At 59.9% G+C, this 17,725-nt stretch overlaps 1 protein-coding gene across 1 annotated transcript in view; it reads left to right on the forward strand.

Moving 5' to 3' along the window:
* Positions 1-2,107: 2,107 nt before the first annotated feature.
* Positions 2,108-17,725, forward strand: part of PSD (pleckstrin and Sec7 domain containing) — a 54,495-nt gene continuing 38,877 nt past the window's right edge. Inside the window, exons 1-4 of the mRNA XM_074999814.1 lie at positions 2,108-3,049; positions 3,150-3,252; positions 3,787-4,279; positions 8,840-9,283. Coding sequence (XP_074855915.1) covers positions 2,108-3,049; positions 3,150-3,252; positions 3,787-4,279; positions 8,840-9,283 — 1,982 coding nt within the window. The remainder of the gene's footprint in view (positions 3,050-3,149; positions 3,253-3,786; positions 4,280-8,839; positions 9,284-17,725) is intronic.

Here is a 17,725-nt window from a genome sequence, read left to right on the forward strand (position 1 = left end):
TGACAACTTCCAAGGAAGGTTCTCTTGGCTTATCCTACAGTTTCGACGTATCTTGGAGGACTTGACTGTATGTCCTCCCATCTGTCTCAGCCTTCGGGTTCGGGCATTGGCAAGCTATTCCCCCGCCCCCTCCCTTGTGTTTCCAATGACAAGGGTTCGCCAGCTCTGCAGAGGGTTAATGTGCCATCCTGAAGTTGGCTGTGAAATGTGGCGGAGTCTCGGCATTCACCTGCTGGCTTCCGGATCCAGGAGCTCTTTCATTGCCAGGGAGCCGGCTTAGCAATGTAATGGTCTGTCCAAGACAGCGACTGGATTGTGATAGAGGTCAAGTCCAGGGCGTGGCTGACGAAGAGGGAGGAACCATGCACCTTAGGGAGGCCCGTGGGGTGACGAGTGGTCGGGTTTCTCAGCATGCCTGGGTATTTTCACTGTTGCCAAAAAGCCACCTGTGAGCACCTTAATAAACCCTTTAGTCTGTGGGTAGAATCTGTTGCCGTGGGCTCTGCTTCTGATTATCCAAGGAGGGCACTCGAATGGGCGTGTCTCCCCCGAGGGACCTCTTGTGAACGTGAAGCTTGTGGAGGGGACCAGTAGAGAGCCATGTGCTGTCCCGGCTGGGTCTGTGGTGCACCAGGTACCCCAGGGAGATGGGGTGGGCTAGCCCTGGGCTTGCGGCGTTGGGTGTCGCTGGCCGTTCCATGGCTGAAGTGGTTGTGTGTTGTCTGTTGGCGGCTCTTGCGCTGATCAGCATCGACGTAGTTTGTGTTGCTCTGTGCTGCCTGTCCCAGGGAAAGGTCCTGAGCAGGGTGTAGGTGTGAGGTGGCTGCAAGCTGCTTCCCTACGTCAGCTTCGTCTCCTAGGAAAGTTCCTGCCAGTGTGGACGGGGAGAGGTGGAGAAGTGGATGACCTGCCTGGAGGGAGGCATGTCCCGTCACCCGATGCCTTGCGAAGGGAAAGCCAGTTGAAGGCCTTCAGGAGCTATGACCTGGGGTGAGCCCTAGGAATGGGTGGAGCTGGGCCAGAGTCACTTCCTGGGGTAGCGAGGGGCGCGCCGGGCATACGGTGGCACAACAAAACAAATAAGGGATGATAGCAGTCAGGAGGGCCATAGGGGACTTGTGATAGCCCTCGGGAGCTGCTCCGCATGCCCCTTCCGCGGCCCTGCCTGCACCCCCTTCCCCCGCCGGCCCCCGTCGCCTATAGGTAGGGACGAGACCAGCAGAAAGGGGAGATTTCAGGCAGCCGTTGCCTTGAACCAAGCTGCCTGCATTGTCCTGGTGCCTCTGTTGCTCTTTCCAACTTCAGCAGGGGCTGGGGCGCTAGTCGGCCGTCCCTCAGTCCCTAGCGGATGCTGAGCATCTGGGGCAGGGCTGGGGCTCATGGCTCCTTCCCTGCGACGGCTGCAGACACCTGCGGTAGCCTTGGTCCTTGTCGTTGCTGTGCCGAAGGGAGGGGCTGGGAGACAACTACCCGCCTCCCAGCCTGGGTGCTCTGCCCAGGGTGTGGTGCTGGCTTTGGGGGTAGCACCCTGCCTGCAGGTGGCAGAGCAGCAGCGCCCCCGGGCTGCGCGAGATGCCCAAGGAGCAGAGGTGGAGCTGGGAGGGCAGAGCGGAGGTGGGGACTGTATTGCCCAGCGCTGGGGACAGGCGGGGGTGAGGTCGCTTTAACTGATAGAAGATGACAGATTTCACCTCCCTTCCATTCCCACTCAGGTGCTTTCTTCAGGCCCCATCAAGCCCTGTGGCAGCGCCGTTCTGGTGGCAGGTTCGGAGGCAGCCGCTCTGGTGTCGCTGGCTCTGGCTGGGCACCTGCAAGGCAGGATGTGGCCCAGGCGGTGTATGATGAGAGAGAGCGAGAACGCAGGGCTGCACCAGCGTGAGCTGGTGGGAAGAGCTGGGGCGGGGCGGGGGGGCGCTGGATAACGCTGGGCCCTGCTCTGGCCGCGTCCCTCTGGCTGCATTTTCGCCCTAACTCGCGGCTCTCTGCTTGGTTGCAGGGCCGCGTAAGGATGCAGCACCCCCTGGTGGAGTCCTGGACTTGCCAGCGTCAGCGAAGCTCCTCCCTCCTGCCCCGCCCCTTTTGGCTTCAGACCTGATCCCAGCGCGCCATGGCCCAGGCTGGGGGCGGGGTGCGCTTCTGCCCTGACGGGGGCTGCGCCGTGTCGCCCCCGCGCTACGCCCGCAACCTGGATGGGAGGCCCTGGCTACCCGCCACCCACAGCGTGGAGTCCAGCCCTCAGCGCTGCCGGGCGCCCAGCCTCAGCCCGGGCAGGGCTCAGCTACTGCGCAAGAGCTTGGCCCCAGAGGCCCGGCGGTGTCCCACAAGCATGTACAGCAGCACCGGCTCCCTGAGCCGCAAGGCGCCCGACGCCGGCCCCTTTGGCAACAGCAGCTGCCCCGGCGCCGGCCGGATGACAGCGCCGTGCACGCCGCTGCAAAGCAGGCAGAGCTCTCTGCTGTCCTCCCCGGGCAGCCGCAGCCCGCTGGTGGCCCCGGCGCCCGAGGGGCAGAGCTCTGTGGTGACCTTCCGCTTCATTGAGAAGGCCAGCGTGAAAACCCTCAATGGCCTCCCGCCGGGGGGGCCCCCCAGGGAGAACGGGCCAGGCCCCCACGGCCTGAGCCGCAGCTTGGAGTTCGGGGAGGCCGTCCGCTGCGGCTCCAGCAAAGAGGGGAGCTCCTGCCCTGCCATGCAAAGCCAGTCGTCTCCAGGGCCCAGGCAGGGCGCCAGCGAGAGCCTGCGGCTGGCAGCCCGGCTGCCGGCGTGTGGCTCTGAGAGCGGGCACCCCAGGGGTACGCACCGTCCGCCTGCCCAGAACAGCCCGCTCCGGGAGCACCTCAGTCGGCAGCTGAAGCTCGAGGTCTCTGCCTCAGACCCGTTCCTGGCTGGTGGCCCCTCTCCTGTGGGCAGGCAGCCCTCTCTGAGCCTGGGCCAGGGAAGGGTAGCAGGGTCCCCTCACGCCCTGAATGCCAACTGTCTCTGCAGCTCTCTCTCCAACGGGCTGGGGACACCATCTGACCACACCTTGGCATGCCTGGAGCCCCACCACCAGGTACTGCCCAGCGCTTCTCAGGGACAGCTGGCCCCTCGCCTCCAGAGGCCACATCTCTGCCCTCCCCGCAGGCCCCTGACATGCTCTTCCCTTCTTGCAGGGCAGCTGGTGGGCACGTTCCCGGCAGAGCTCCACCCACGCCCAGCGCATCGCCAAGGCCAAGTGGGAATTCTTCTATGGCTCCCTGGACTCTCCGGGGACAGGTAACGGGTCCCTCTCGGTTGGGGTGGGCATGAGGGACGGACTCCCCCGCCCCGGTGACCAGTAGCTGCTTGCAAGATGCAGGTCCCAGTGCTCTGGCTGGCCTCTTCTTTATACTGCTTAGGCTCAGCCTGCCCCAGAACTGCGCCCTCCCTCCTGTGCCGTGGGTCTGCAGAGCGGGGTGTAAGTTCTGCAGCTTGGGCCCAGCCGACAAATCCAGGCTGGAGGTAGCTGGGTCCTTGGCCCTCGGAGGCCAGCAGCTCTACCACCACCATGGTGTGTCTGTCTGAGCCCCAGCCTCCACCGTGGGGCCTCCTCTGGCTCAGACGTGGGCGGCGAATCCATCCGGGCTGGTTCAGGGTGGCCAGCCTCAGCCCTTGGCATCATGTGTGAGGGGGGCTTGGAAGATCCAAGGGCTTCAAAGTTAAAACCCCCTTTCTCGGCTGCAGCTCCCTCGACCGCTGCGTCGGCCGGGTCTCTGTGCGACTCGGGTTACGCTTGCACGTAAACGCCCCGGCTCTCTCTTTCTCTTCCAGACACCTCTCCCCTGAAGCCCTCTGCGTCTCCTTCCCTGGCAAAGGCCCTGCCGAAGCCCAGCCGCCTGCTGCCACCAGAACCAGAGAAGCCAGTGGCCGAGCGCAGCCTGTGTCATGTGAAGGTGGAGCTGGAGATGGCTCCTGCGGGCAGCAGGAAGCCAGGAGCCTGTGAAACTGGCATCATAAAGAGGACGGTGAAGTACTCGGAGACGGACCTGGACTCGGTGCCGCTGCGATGCTACCGGGAGACCAACATTGACGACATCCTGGCTGAGAAGGACGAAGGCGATTCGGCAATCGAAAGCCAGAAGGACAGCGAGAGCAACCCGAGCGTGGCGGGCGCCTCGGGCCAAAGGACCAGCGTGCCAGAGGACCCCGCTGCCGGGCACCGGGGAGAGCAGGCAGGGGAATGCCTGAGCGCCGGCCTGCAGGGCGAGGAGGGGGCTGAGGACAACGAGGTGTTTGAGGAGACGAGGCAGGAAAACGGGGGCAGGTGAGCTTTGCCAGTGGGGCTGAGATGGTCGCTGGTGTGCCGTCCTGGGCTGAGCTTTGCTCTCCCGTTGCTCACTCGCGCCATCGCCGAGCGCCTGTGACCCGTCGGCTCTGTACAAACTCAGCCTCTTGGCGTAGGGCATCTTCACGTGGGGTTGGAAGCAGTGTCTCCTGTCAGCTGTCATGGTCTCTCTGGCTGCGGAGGGACTGAATGGAGCAAGGCAGCTAAAGAGAAGGCCGGCAGGCAGGAAGCTGGTGCTGGTGGGTCAGCCGGAGGCACTGGGACATGCAGCAGGTGCTGCTGGAGGCCTTGAACTAAAGTCACTGCAGGTGATCGGAGACCATAAGGCCACACTAGTATGAGGGGTCAGATTCCAGCCAGGATAAGTCCCTTCTGCCCCCTGAAATCCCCTTGAGCTTTTTCAGGTGAGGGTGAGTGTCCTTCAGCCTCTCTCCTAAACCAACCTGTAGCGTTGCTGCGTGTTCCCCAGCGGTTCCCGAGCTCCACCCCAGAGTGGTCTGTATTTCCGAGCAACTTCCTGAGCGTAGCTGGGCCGGGAGATTGCGAAGGGTTTGGGGCTGGAAAGAGTTCTCAGCACAAAGCGCAAGACCTGCGTGATTGTGTTACCATCTGTGTTACTCACCAGCACAAAATGCTCCCGGAGGGGCTGGTATGGCGCGCGAGTGAGTGGTGGAGAGCAGTGGTGGGACGGGTGGGGGAATGCCACGCTAGGGCAGGATGGAGGGGTGGTTCACGAAGCGGCTAGGACTTGGGGCCTGATCCCAAGGCCGTTGAAATCAGTGGGGGTCTTCCTGCCCGCGGCAGGGGAAGATGGCCTTTCTGCAAGCCCCGAGCAGTCCCCTGCAGAGGCTAGCGGTCTCGCCGTGCTCAGCAGCTGGGCGGGCCCGGGGCGGGTCTCTGGCGCAGCTCGGGGTCGTGATCTCGCAGGAAGCTCCGAGGTGGACCCAAGCCCCTTGCAGAGCAAGGCAGCCGTGAGGAGAGCACTTCACCCTCTCCTGGTCGACCCGGCGGTGTCGCTCCAGCACCTTCTCCTCTCGTTGGCTCTGCACAGCAGGCACCTCCCCATGACAACCCACCTGCGGTGTCCAGTAGCGTACCAGTGCTGTCGGGTTATGTGATGGGCCTCCAGATCAGAGACCTCGTGTGCGGAGACGTTGACGTGGCCGTGTCTGCTCGTGCGTTAGGTTGTGTCCACACACGCCATTTATACAGCTTTAGCTGCGCCAGAGTAGCTCCTGCACTCCCCCTCCCCCGCTGGGGTTACCCCTCCTGGCCCGAAGCACACTGTGCCAGAACGAGAGCCCTGCCCGAGGGGCATGCTGGGATGAGCAGAGCCCCCCCCCCCCCCCCCCGGTCAGACAGGTCCAGAGCCTCCTCACGTTGCCCTTCAAGCAGGTGAATGGCCCATCCAGGTGCGACTGAGAGCAGCCACCCGTGGCCCTGCTTGGTGGAGCTGCCACTGTGGAAGTTAAGGGCTGCTTAAGAGGCAGATGTGCAGCTGGGGGGGGTTTCAAAGCACCTCACCCAGCAATGAATATTAGAGCCACGGTTCCCCGGAAGCCACGTGCTTGGACATTTGCCCGGGGGAGATTCAGATGCCACCCAGCTGATTAGCAGAGCGCCCCTCGCCAGCGGCGTGTGTTTCTTTGGGTGGTGCACAGCTGCACACCTCTTGGTGCATAAGGTAAAATTTATTCCGTGCAGGAATGACAAAAATGAGAGGGAATGCGGATCAGGGACCCCGCCAGGCACCCACCTGCGTCTCTTGGAGCTGAGAGACATCTGGCCCGAGGAGTAGGGAGTGGGGGGGGCGGCAGGGTAAGATGCGAGCTCCCGCAGGCGTCAGGACGCACTCGGTGGTCACGCTGACCCTCACAGCCAAGAGACGACAAACACCAGGGGCAGGAGCACCCAGCTACCCCCTGGAGACCCCCCATCCTGTAGCGACTGTGCCGTGTAGACCAAACCTCCCACGCAGATGCAGCCCCGGCAAAGAGGGGCGCAGAGCAGTTGCCCATGCTGCAGCCTGAGCTGCCACAGACTCCTAAGAGACTCGGGCTGGAAGGGACCTCAGGAGGTCATCAAGTCCAGCCCCCGGCTTCACGCAGGATCGACCCCCACTAAATTACCCCAGCGGACCTCTAAACAGGAGCAGCAGGTGGTGGGGCAGGGAGGGAGGAGGGGCCCTGTGCCCGCTGTCGGGAGGTGCCCACTGGCCAGCAGCCAGCAAGGGGGCTAGCGGGGGTGGAGGGTTGGCGCCAGCAGCAGGAGGTTGCACCCCCTCCCTCTCACGCAGCGGCAAGCAAGGCGGCGCGGGGTCACCCCGGGGGTGGGGCAGGAGTGACCCCGTGCAGCCTGGCAGGAAGCAGAGCAGGGCCCGCGGGGGCCACCTTGCTGCACTTTCCCTGCCCAGGCTGGCGAGTGTGGCAGGGAGGGGCCAGGACCAGTGGGCCCGTCTCCGTCCCTACGGACCACGAACAAGGCAGGAGCAGTGGGAAGAGCCGCCCCTTCCGTCCTGGACCTCCTTCCCCCTCCCAGGCTCCCTTCCCTTTGGGAAAGGTCTCAGTGCCTGGCACCTGGAGCTGGTTCCTTTCTCACTCACGCTCCTGCCGGCGGGAGCCCAGGCGCAGTCTGTTCTGCTCTCATCTCCTCCCCAGGTCAGTCACCCCTGGCCTGTTCTTCCCTCTCCTCCCTCTGCTCTCATCCCCAGCAGGCTGGGGGCACCTCCCCATCCCGCCCCTCTGTGGTTTCATGCCCTGACCTGGGTCACCTCCCTGCCCCTTCCTTTGTCAGGGAGCACCCACCCAGCTCGCTTGCAGGGCGTTCTCCTGACTGGGGGCTGCGGCTGCTGGCCTGTGCTGCGTCCCCTTCACAGCACCAACCCTCTGCCTCTGGTACAGCATATGCTGCTCCAGATGGACTCTGACAAATGATCCAGGCCTCGTTAAGCTGATTTAACAATACACTTCCTGAATGACAATGACAGTGAATTTACATTTCCATGGCCGCCTCCTTCCTGGGGGGAACAAAGGCCTCCCTAAAATGGATTGTCACCATGTTGAGCAGTCCTGTCTCCCACCGTTTAAATCATGGGTGTCCAAACTCTTGGCTTGCCTGGGCCGCATTGAGTGAAGAGGAATTGTCTTGGGCCGCATATAAAATATATAACATAGTTAATGTATATAAAGCACATAATAACGTTAAAAGTTTACGATCTTGTGGGGCCCGCGGGTTGGACACGCCTGATTTAAATGAAGCTGCCTCTGGGGTGGAACTGGGTGGGCGTCTGAGCACCCAATAACTCTGCACAGCAGAAGTGCAGACTGTCATGTCTAATTGATCCAGCAAGGTTGGGAGTCTCCATTCTTTACCTGCTGCTTGCCTCAGCCAACTCCACCGATGTCACGGAGAGGTCAGCCTAGTGAGATTACCAGGCGCATGGCTGAGCAGATTAATGATGTGCAGTCAATGAGACCGTAGGTGGTTAGACAGAGCCCCCACGTCCTCTTTGTGAAGCTGTTTGTTCCCAATGATCCCAGGAGCTGGCCGAGCAGTGGGATGAGTGTTCTCTGGTGGGTTTAATCGTCCAGTGTTCAAGCCGATCAGAAACCCGCAAGGCCTAAAGTAATTCTCTGTTACTTTATTACGCCGATGGCAGCCTATCAGCTGAGAGAGGTTTAAGGATTCTGCTTGTACTTTCATGAATGACGTGAGTTGGTCTTCGTTTTGCTGGAAAGCTGCTTGCTGCTGCACACGCTGTGTGGTTGGCTGGCTGCAGTCCGCCTCGTTTAACAGACCAAGCTGCCAGAGGGGAGGGACTTCGGCTCATTCTTCTGATCACTGCTGAGCTGGCTGGGTTTGGGTCATTGGCCAAGAGGAGACAGGCTGTATGTGCCCTTACCCACCGAATCGTGGGGTGCCGGGCAGGAGGAATAGCACAGTGGTGACCCAGGGGTGGTGCATTGGGTCCTTGTTGGTGCCTCCAATGTAGCAGCTTTTAAGTATCTAGGGGCAGGTTAGCTAAACACCTGCCAGAGATGATGCAGATGGTGGTAGGCCCTGCGGTGACTGCTGGGGACTGGACTAGAGGACTTCCTGGGGTCTCTTCCTGGTCTGTGATTCTCTGGGTCCTCCCTGGGGTCTGCACCCAGAGCCTCTGTGTCTAAAATCCCCAGCCTTTGCTGCCGGAGCCAACAGGCCATGTCTGGTTGCAGCAGCTGCGTCATTTGTGGATGTGGATGAGCCCCGGGAGGGAACAAAGGTCTGGGTTGTATTAAGTGGGACATACATCCAGGGCACATGTGTATGCCGCAGTTGAGATTTGGATATAGGGCGCCTTGCGCCATGTCCTGTCTCCTGCCTAGGATTTTTCCCAGTAACCCAGCTCCCCAGTGGGCGATGTCCCTGAAGGGGGTCTGAGGAGCTGCAGTCCTTTCCAGCTCTCGATGGAGTTTAGAGCCGACGGGCTAGCAGGTCACGCTGAGCGTGTTGTTCCGGGCCCCCGCTGATCAGCTGTCCCGTCTCTCTCCTCTCTGCCAGGAGCCTGGACCAAGATGAGCAGGGCCTGCTCAAGTCACCGGTGCCCTTCCTCCTGGGCCACAGCCTCTCGAAGGACGGGATGGACTCTTTCAGCAAACATTTTGAGAGCATCGTGGAGTCCCATCGCGCCAAGGGGACATCCTACACCAGCCTCGATTCTATCGATGTCCTCTCCTCCCCAGCCCACACCCCTGGGACCTATTTCACCTTTGACCTCCCAACCCTCACCCCAGAAGTACAGGACCAGATCCGAGACAGCGTCAAGCTGATTGAACAGAATTTTGCCCCCCTGGCCCACCTGGAGCCAGACTCTGGAACCAGCTCCGCCACCGAGGCCCCGTGGACCGAGAGGGAAGAGGAGCAGGGGAGAAGAGGGAAGAATGGCTTTCACAGCCCCTGCCGCTCGGAGGACAGCTTTGGGCTGCCCCGGACCTCTGTTGTAAGGTGAGTGAGCCAAGCTACTTCCAGCAGAGCCCTGAGATCAGCGGGTGTGTGTCAGTTGACGTCTTGCCCAGGCCAGAGCATCGGGGTGGACGACATTCAGACCATCCAACTCGTGCTCTGAGGGCTCAGCCAGAGGGATTCACAGGGTGAAATCACTCCAGCAAGCCGTCTCCCTCCGAGTGCACCTGCTGGGCACGGTGATTCCCGGCTGGCTAGCACAGGCCCTGTACCCTCGCTGGCTGGCCACCAGAGGCTGTTGTGATGTCACTATGGGCTTTGGTGTCCTGGCTGTGTTCTTCTCCTCCCTGCAGCATCATGGCGTCACTCGTGCTGCCTCACACCAGGAGCCAAGGCCACGCAAGCTGGGAAGCAGGAGGCCCAAGTCTGCTGGGACCAGTGGTCCCATTGGCTGTGCTGGTGGTCCTGGCCTCTCCAAAGCCTGTGCTAAGTTCCAAAGCAAGAGCCCCCATCCCAGCTGCAGACACCTCCCGCTAGCAGGGGTCCCTCTAACTTTTTCCATCCAGGGGCAGAATAATTTGTGCTATGTGTACCAAGACACGTGCGGATGGGCACCACCCAGTAGAAACAGACGCTGCCAGCGGTGGGTGCTCTGCTAATCAGCTGGGTGGCATTTGAATCTCTCCTGCGTGGTGGCTTAGAGGGAACACTGCCCTCTACCCTCTCTCCCTTCTGCTGCCAGCATCTCACAGTCCTGTGCCAGCAGGCCCAGGCCTGGCTGCCAAAGCTCCCTCCATGCCAAGTAGCCTCTTGGCATAACCTGGGCCCGGTTTTTGCGAGCATCTCGTGATGGGCTGGATCAGAGAGGTCCCCTTGGGGCTGGCACCTAGTGTGCTGGTCAAACCACTGAATCCACCTACTTGCCCTCCTGGACCAGAAGCTCTGGTCTCCCCCAGCCCAGGCACAGAGCTGGGGTACCGGCCCCCTAGCAAAGTAACACAGACACTGATAGCAGCTCTGGGAGGGCTCAGCTCCAGGGACTTGCCAGCCTCTAGGAGCACAGCCCTCAAAAGAGACCAACCCCCCCCGAGTGAATCAGTGTTACTCTGTATGAAAGGTTTACACCAAGCAGACTCCTGGAGATGTTCGCCCTCTTTATCCGTCAAAGAGAGATGCACAGCTGTTACCCCCTTCCCCGGTAACTAATTATTTACGCTGGGTTTGATAACAAACAAAGGTGTTTTATTAAGTGTAAAAGGTAGGATTTAAGGGAAGGCAAGTGGAAAAACAGCTCAAAATGAGTTACTGAGCCAAAATCAACAAAACATGTCAATTAAGTGTAATATATTGGGAGAAATTGTTCCAAATGCACTTCTTACTCTAGTCCTTATTCCAGGTAAAATCCTTCGGATTAGAGCTGAGCTTTTCTCTGACCTGGGTCTAACAGCTTCTTGTGTTTCCTCTTAGAGGAGGCAGTTTTCAAAGTGCAGCTGGAGATGATAGCTGATTGCTTTCCATCCCTCAAAGAGAATTTCCCTAGGGCAGGAATCCTTTATTTCTTCCTCCCCATCCCAATGGAGAATTTAAAAAAAAAAAAAAATCCAAATTCAAGATGGATTCCAGCACAAGGTGGCATGGTCACATATTTTTGTAGGACCAACCACAGTTTGGGCTTGCAGGAAAAACACGGCCAGTTACAGATGGTTGTCTTAAGTACTGGGCACATGAGTCCCTTAAGTTCCACTAAGAGCACTCACTAAAAATTCTAGCAGAATGAGCAGGGTTATGCTTCACATTTCTAACTTCACCCACAGGTATCTATGGTAGCTGCACACAAAGAGAATCTGCAGGTGAGGGGATCCCAGGCTCTTAGGTGACTTGTCCCATTTTGCATAAAACATATCTGAGTTATTCATATTCAGAAACATGGTGCAGTATAAATATGGCGGCAAATTCTTACCCATGTCACAAGAGGACTGGGGCAGAGGTGGGCCAGGAGGCAGAGGTACCCCAAAGTGAAGCTGCTTTCACTTCTGGATACTTGAGTACAATAAAAATGGGACGTGTGTGTGTAGTTTTCCAGTAGTTTTGCAGTTTTCAAGTAGTTTTCCGGGGGACACCAGTGACTTGTACTGATGTACCTTCCCCTTCCCGCAAGCAGCTGTACTTTTACTCAAGTAACTTTCCCCACCCCTGCCAGTAGGAAATGGAGTGGGGGGAAGTTGTTTGTCGTGAGAGTGGGTTATCCAGATTAGCTCTCCAGAAGCGGGTAGAAGGTGAAAGGTGAAGCCACGAGAGAGTAGTGGGGGGACTACGTAACGGGGACCGTGGCCGGTGACATGATCCCCAGCCCTTCTGGGAGGAAAGGCCGTGAATGGGCAAAGGTTTTGCCGTTTTTGAGCAGGAGTTGGGCCGTAGCCCAGGGGCTCTTCCCAGGGGCCCATCTCTTAGGAGACAGGATGGCTAAATTGCTTGGCGGTAGTTGCATTTTGCTCGTGCTGGCAGGTGGCGAGAGGGCGGTTATGGGAGCCCGGAACTCCCATCTCTGACCCCCACGTGACGGTGGGGGAAATCTTCTCTCTTCTCTGTGCCCGTTTCCCCTCTAAAAGTGTGTCCGAGCGTCGCACGAGAGCCCCACGCACACGTTGACTAACAGCGCCTGGTGCTAGTGCCGTCCTCTTCACAACAGGGCCCCCAGGCGGAGAAGAGATAAGATCCCCATCCCCCACAATCACATGGGGGTCAGAGCTGGGCGCTCTTGGCTCCAGAGCCAAGGCTCCAGCCACATCAGTCTCCCAGCGCCTCTGGCTTGCTGAGGATCGTTTGTCTAAGTAAATGCTGTTTGTCTTCCTAATGGCTGTCAAGGGGGTGATACCGCCCGGTGCTGAATCGATGTCGTGGTTGGCTCTGCACTGCCTGCTCCCAGAGCACAGAAGGCGTGTGAGAGGCAGGGACGGCCGTGGTGCAGGGCACAGAGCCCTCAGTCGCTGGGTAGGGAGAGGCTGGCTTTGTTGGTGCTCTTAGGGCTCCTCCTGGCTGAGTCCCGGGGCTGCTGGAGACCTCTGTGTGGGCAGGCAGCTGTTCGCCCGCAGAGGAGCGGGGACCTTTGTGTTTGGCGCTGCCTGGCCAGTTCCGCTCCGGTCTAACTGCTCCTGCATGAGGACGCCCAGGGCCTCTGTCGCTTCCCTGCCTCCTGCTGGGGTTCCCCCCACCATCTGCTTCCTGCCTTCTCAGCTCCATGGATTTCTCCCAGTACGTCGTGGGCGTGCTCACAGCTTCCTAGGCTTTCCGGACTCCTGAGTTCCTCTCTGGAGTTCTGTCTTCCAGCGCTTGTCTATAGTTAACATGCTGCTGCCGAAACCCCTGAGCAAGAAGGCTTTGGGGCAGCCCTACCTGCACCAGCAGTTCTCTGCTCCGCAAGGGGAGAATTTTCCCACTGACGTGGTCAGGGTGGCTTATGTGGCGAGTTCATTTCCGGCCTGGTCTCAGCTGCACCACTCAATTTTTCTCAGCGGGGTCGGGGTTTGTGCTGCTCACCCAGAGAGCCCTTCTCCTCAGTGGTGTTCGGCAAGGTTGTGGATCTGGCAGCCTGTGGCACAGTCTGTGGCTCTGTCACCAGCTTGGCCACCAGCCCCAGGGGGTGGCGGGATGGAGTTTCATTTTTCTAGCCATGCCCTGTCCCCGCTGACATTTACGCAGCCTGCGGGACGCCAGGGGTGTAAGCAGGCATGGGAATGGACCTGCTGTCTCCGCCTCAGTCCTGCTTCTCGACTTAAAGGGCACCAGCTCCAAGCAGCAGAGGAAGAAAAGAGGGACCCGCTGGAGGGCTCCCAAGCTGTGGGGAGGGCCTGGGACTGACTGCAAAGCACTCAGCAGCCCCCCTGCAGGGTCCCAGTGAGGGAGGGGCAGAGCTGCTGCCTGTTGACTGTCCGCGCTCTCCCAGCTAGTGCATGCCGAGGAGTCTGCCGTGCTTTCTGCTGGGGGGACGTGCGTGATGGTCCGTGGGGCCTGCCGGTAACTGGCTGTCTGTCTGTCCGTCCGCGCACCTCACTGCGCACAAGGCTCAGCACGCAGATTGGGCACTGGGCTCAACTCCACTTGGTCAGGCCGCGGAGGAGGGGAACTCCTGGATTTTGGTCCTCGGTGCAAGGAACCTGTTTTCCCAGGGCCAGGAGCAGTGATGGGGATGCCACATCAGATAGGCCCCTACCCACGTGCTGCCCTCCCTTGGAGCAGCGCCGAGGGGCTGGAGCTGAGGGAAACCGGCGCGATTTAAGGAGTGACTTTAATTTTACAATGGGTGGGGTGTACCCAGCCCCCGGTCCTCACAGTCATGGAGCCAACCAGCTCTTTCCACGGGCGGAATAAATTTGACGTGCACGGAGGCATGTGCACCGCCAATAGACATGCACGCTGCCGGCTGTGCACGCTCTGCTGATGATCTGGGGGGCATTTGAATCTCTCCTGGGTGGCTGCCCAAGCTCCCAGCTTATAAGGAACACTGGCGCCAACCCAGCAGGAAGGGGCGAGGGGAGAAGGCAGACAGGCAAGGAAGGCTGGCACCAGTAAGTGGGGGGTAGGGATCTGGTGAAGAAGTGGCACAGAGGAAATGTTTCAAAGGGAGGGGTGATCGGTGAGCCAGGGGAGTCTGCTTGGGTGCTTGTCTCTGTGTCTGCCAGCTGTGCAAACCTCTCCAGCAATTTTACTGTCAGGAGGACTTCAGAGATTCTGAACGGGGTGGCACTGACACCGGCGTGGTGACACCCCCGTTAGCTGGGTATCATGGGGTCTTGCATACCCAGTGTCAGCTGCCTCCATTTCCTGATAGCCGTCCGTCTCTTGACGGCTCCATCCCTTCCCCCACTGGAGAGCTGTTGTGCAGATATGGTCAGCCCTTTGCTCTTCTCGGCCACACGGCCCTTCCGGAGCCCAGGTCAAAGTCCTGGGGGAAGCTTTGTCAAAGAGGAGGCTCTTGCATGGTGCCTGGGCCCCAAATTAGCCTGTCCTCCTCTCCAGACTTCTTCCACAGCCAAACCCTTTGATCAAGAACAGTTGGACTCTGGCTCTCACAATCATCTTCCTGGGCTTAGTGTCGTCCCAGAGAAGTACTTCGTTCCACGTGGGCCATGAATGGAGATGTGGGTACAGGTATATCTGGGACTCAATGTCTTGCCAGCTTCAAAAGTCAGGACTGAGACCTTGATTGCCTGTTGGGGATACTGCTACTGCATTCTACGTGGGCTGGAGTCCCCATCCTGAGCACCTGCCAACCTGTATACAAAGTGCTACACTCACCCGACCTGGCGCTGGCACACAGGTGGATGGCTGTGGCCAGGCGTTCCTCTGGTAGGATGGGGCAGCAGTTCCTAGCAAGCTGGAAGTGGGAAAAAGCTTTTTCTTTCCCTGATGTTACCCCGTTTCCTAGGCCGTGTGCCAGGTTGATCAGGACCCCAAAGCTTCTAGCCACTTCAGTGAGTGAGACCAGATGCCCAAGCTGGTGGGGGCAGAAGAATACGTGGGCCAGCCCTCAGTCTTGCCCCCATTAACTCTGAGACAGCAACTGTTCATTCACATGCTGATCTTGAGGCATTGCATGGTCTCCATGATGGCCTGTAACTCCCTGGCCAAGCACCTAGGATGTTGGTAGGTCCCCATGTTGGAGCCCCGTTTCCACCACTTACTCAGAGATTTTGCCCAAGCCTGGGTCCCTGCACCCAGAACACAAATAGGAGCATTCTTCTGCCCCAAGCTTTTGGACTTGAACTAATGCAGTCTGTGGGCACGTTGTCAGCTGATTTCTGTTGTCAGTGGACACAGCTGCTGAAAGCCAGGGGAGAAGGACCAAGAAGGGCGTAGCAGGTAGCTCATGTACCTCAAAGTGCTTTATGGTGCATGATGGAACGGCTCATGCAGACCAGCTGGATTGCCATGTATTGCCTCAATAGGTTCCTCCATTAAACAGCTGTAGCATTCTGACGTTGAAGGAGAGCTGCTGGCAATGTCTGGTGGTGCTTGGGTCCGATGTGGATTGGCTCTGCAGGCCCTGATTTTGCAGCTTCAGTGACGTTCGGAGGCTTCCCTGCTCCCAGGACTTTATGCTGTTGGTGGATGGATTTGCAACACAGTTAATGTAAATCATGTTCCAGTATCCTCCTGTCTGGGTCACTGGCCTAGATCTGTGAGCCAGGGTGATCTTTACGGCTTGACCTAAGCATTCAAAAGCAGCGATTAGGAGACGGTCTACCTGCTCCTCTTGGCCTTGCAGCTGGGGGACTCGCCTGGTGAGTGCAAAGTGGCAATGTAGCAGATCTGGCATCTGCATTCAAACCTCCAAGCCTTTTCCAGCATCCCCGCCAGTTGTAAACCCCTTTGGGCACTGAGACTTTTTGATCTGCTGGGGTGGGCCTAAGCCACAGCCATCCACACCAGCAGGGCTGAACTCTGGGGCAGCCCTGCTCCAGTCTGGATCTGGCCTCTGAGAGTCTGATCTATTTCTACGTAACTGCAGTTTCATAGACTCATGGGGCTTGTCCAGAGAACGGGTTAGTGCGTGGCGAGCCGGCACGCGAACCCACAGCCCACCAGTCTGCTTCCGGCGGGCGGGCTGGAAATTCACATTCTGACTTGCACTGGGACGTACCCTCCAGACAAGCCCCAGTTCCTCTCTGCTGTGGCCCGTGCTGTCCTGTTCTCCCTCTTCCCCGGCAGATGGCGCTTCCTGGTTGTACGAAGGCAGCCCTGCAGCCTCCCTGCAAATTAGTGTGAGGTGCTGGTTGCGTGACCTCACCCCCGACCCTTCTGTGCCGGGGCAGTGCCAGGGGCCTTGTTCCCCTTCCCCGGCTGGGGATCCAGATGACGAGAGTTCTCGCCTGGCCTAGGCATAGGGTGCCATACAGCGTCCCTGCCCCATGGAGCGGGGTGGGGGGTGCGACAGGTCGGGGAGCATTGTTGCCACTCAGGTGTGAGGGTGAGAGCAGACCCTGCCTCTGCCTGCAGCGGGTGGGACATTACAGGCTCTCGCCCTGCCCAGCACAGGCACATGGGGATCTGTGCCCCTTCCTGCTCGGGGCCAAGGGGCTGTGCCCAGCGTGGGTGCTCCCAGTTACAGGGCGTCGCTCCCCTCTCGGGGGGCAGGATGGAGGCTGCCAGTCCTTGCAGCAGGGACAGGGAGCTGGGTGCCCCGTCCCACCCCTGCGGATGGGGAGGACACTTGGACGAAGCTGCTTGCCGAGGGTTGTGCAGGAGAGATGGAGAGATTGGAGCTGTGGCTGCCATGGCAACCAGGGCGGGAGATTGGGCCCTGCAGCGCGAGGCAGAATTTGCGAGTAGCGATTCCGAGCCGATCCGTGAATTTTGCAGAGCCTCCTGGCATGATGCCGCTCTGGGAGCGCAGGGGTCTGGTCTGGTCTGGCCGAGTGACGGCAGGACCATTCCTGCTATGCGTGGGGCTGGGGACCGGGGAAGCGAACCCACAGGGATGGGTCTAGTCCCACACCTGCTGCTCTGTGCTGTATCGCGCGGGGCCCCCACTTGCTCCCCAGCCAGTCTCCTCTCAGCGCCAGGGCTCCCGGGCCGGGCTTGGTGCCGTGCACAGGGCTCAGCTCGAGTGCCCAGGGGCCTGGTGCTCTGCATTGTTTTCCTTACCTCCAGCGAGGTACCAGTTGCATAACGACCCCCGAGGAGGGGCGACCCAGCCACGCCCCGGGAGGACCTGGCGGATGTGGGGCAGGGGCTGAAGCGAGATGAGGCCGATGCAGAGGTGGGCAGTCAGGAGAACGGGGCAGGGCAGGGGAGTGAGATGCTCAGGGATGGGCAGCGTTCTCAGAGTCTGGCTAGGGAGACAGGCTGTGTCGCAGGCTGGGCCTCCCCGGCAAGGGCTGGTGGACGGCTGTGGACGCTGTGGGAAGAGGACCAGCGAGAACCGATGCCGCTAGGGGGGTGCCAGAGGCTCAGTGCAGCGAGCGCAGCTGTGCCAGCGCAGAGGGGCAGAAGGTAGAGGTCATGGGAGCAGTCAGTTGTGCGGGTGCCTTGAGGCGCTGTTAAATACCGGGACAGCTCAGGGACCCGACTGCTCCCTCCCAGGAGCCAGCGCAGGGCTGATTCTCCAGGGCGCTCACTGGGCAGGCTGGTTGGCTGACTCTGCCAGAGGGGCAAGCCAGGGCAGCAGCGAAGGGGCCGCAGGCAGGGGGGCGTACAGAGAAGCAGGGGTGGAGGGTGAAGAGCTGGGAACGGGGGGCTGGGGAGACAGGGTGCGAGTGGGAGGGAGGGGAAGTAAATGGGGGGACAGGACGGGGATATGGGAGCCGGGGCTGAGGTGGTAAGCAGCAGGAGAGTTTGAGGAGGGGGCGTTGCAGGAGGGCGTGAGCTGGCACGAGGGGCCCTGGGGTGGGGGGGAAAGTCGGGGCTGCCAGGGTGCAGGGTGTCTGGGTGCAGTGGGCGGGGGGGCAGGGTGGTACGGCTGGGGCGGTAGGTCGGGTGTGAGGA

This window comes from Carettochelys insculpta, chromosome 7, assembly GCF_033958435.1.
Source record: "Carettochelys insculpta isolate YL-2023 chromosome 7, ASM3395843v1, whole genome shotgun sequence".
In the NCBI taxonomy this organism is placed as follows: Eukaryota; Metazoa; Chordata; order Testudines; family Carettochelyidae; genus Carettochelys; species Carettochelys insculpta.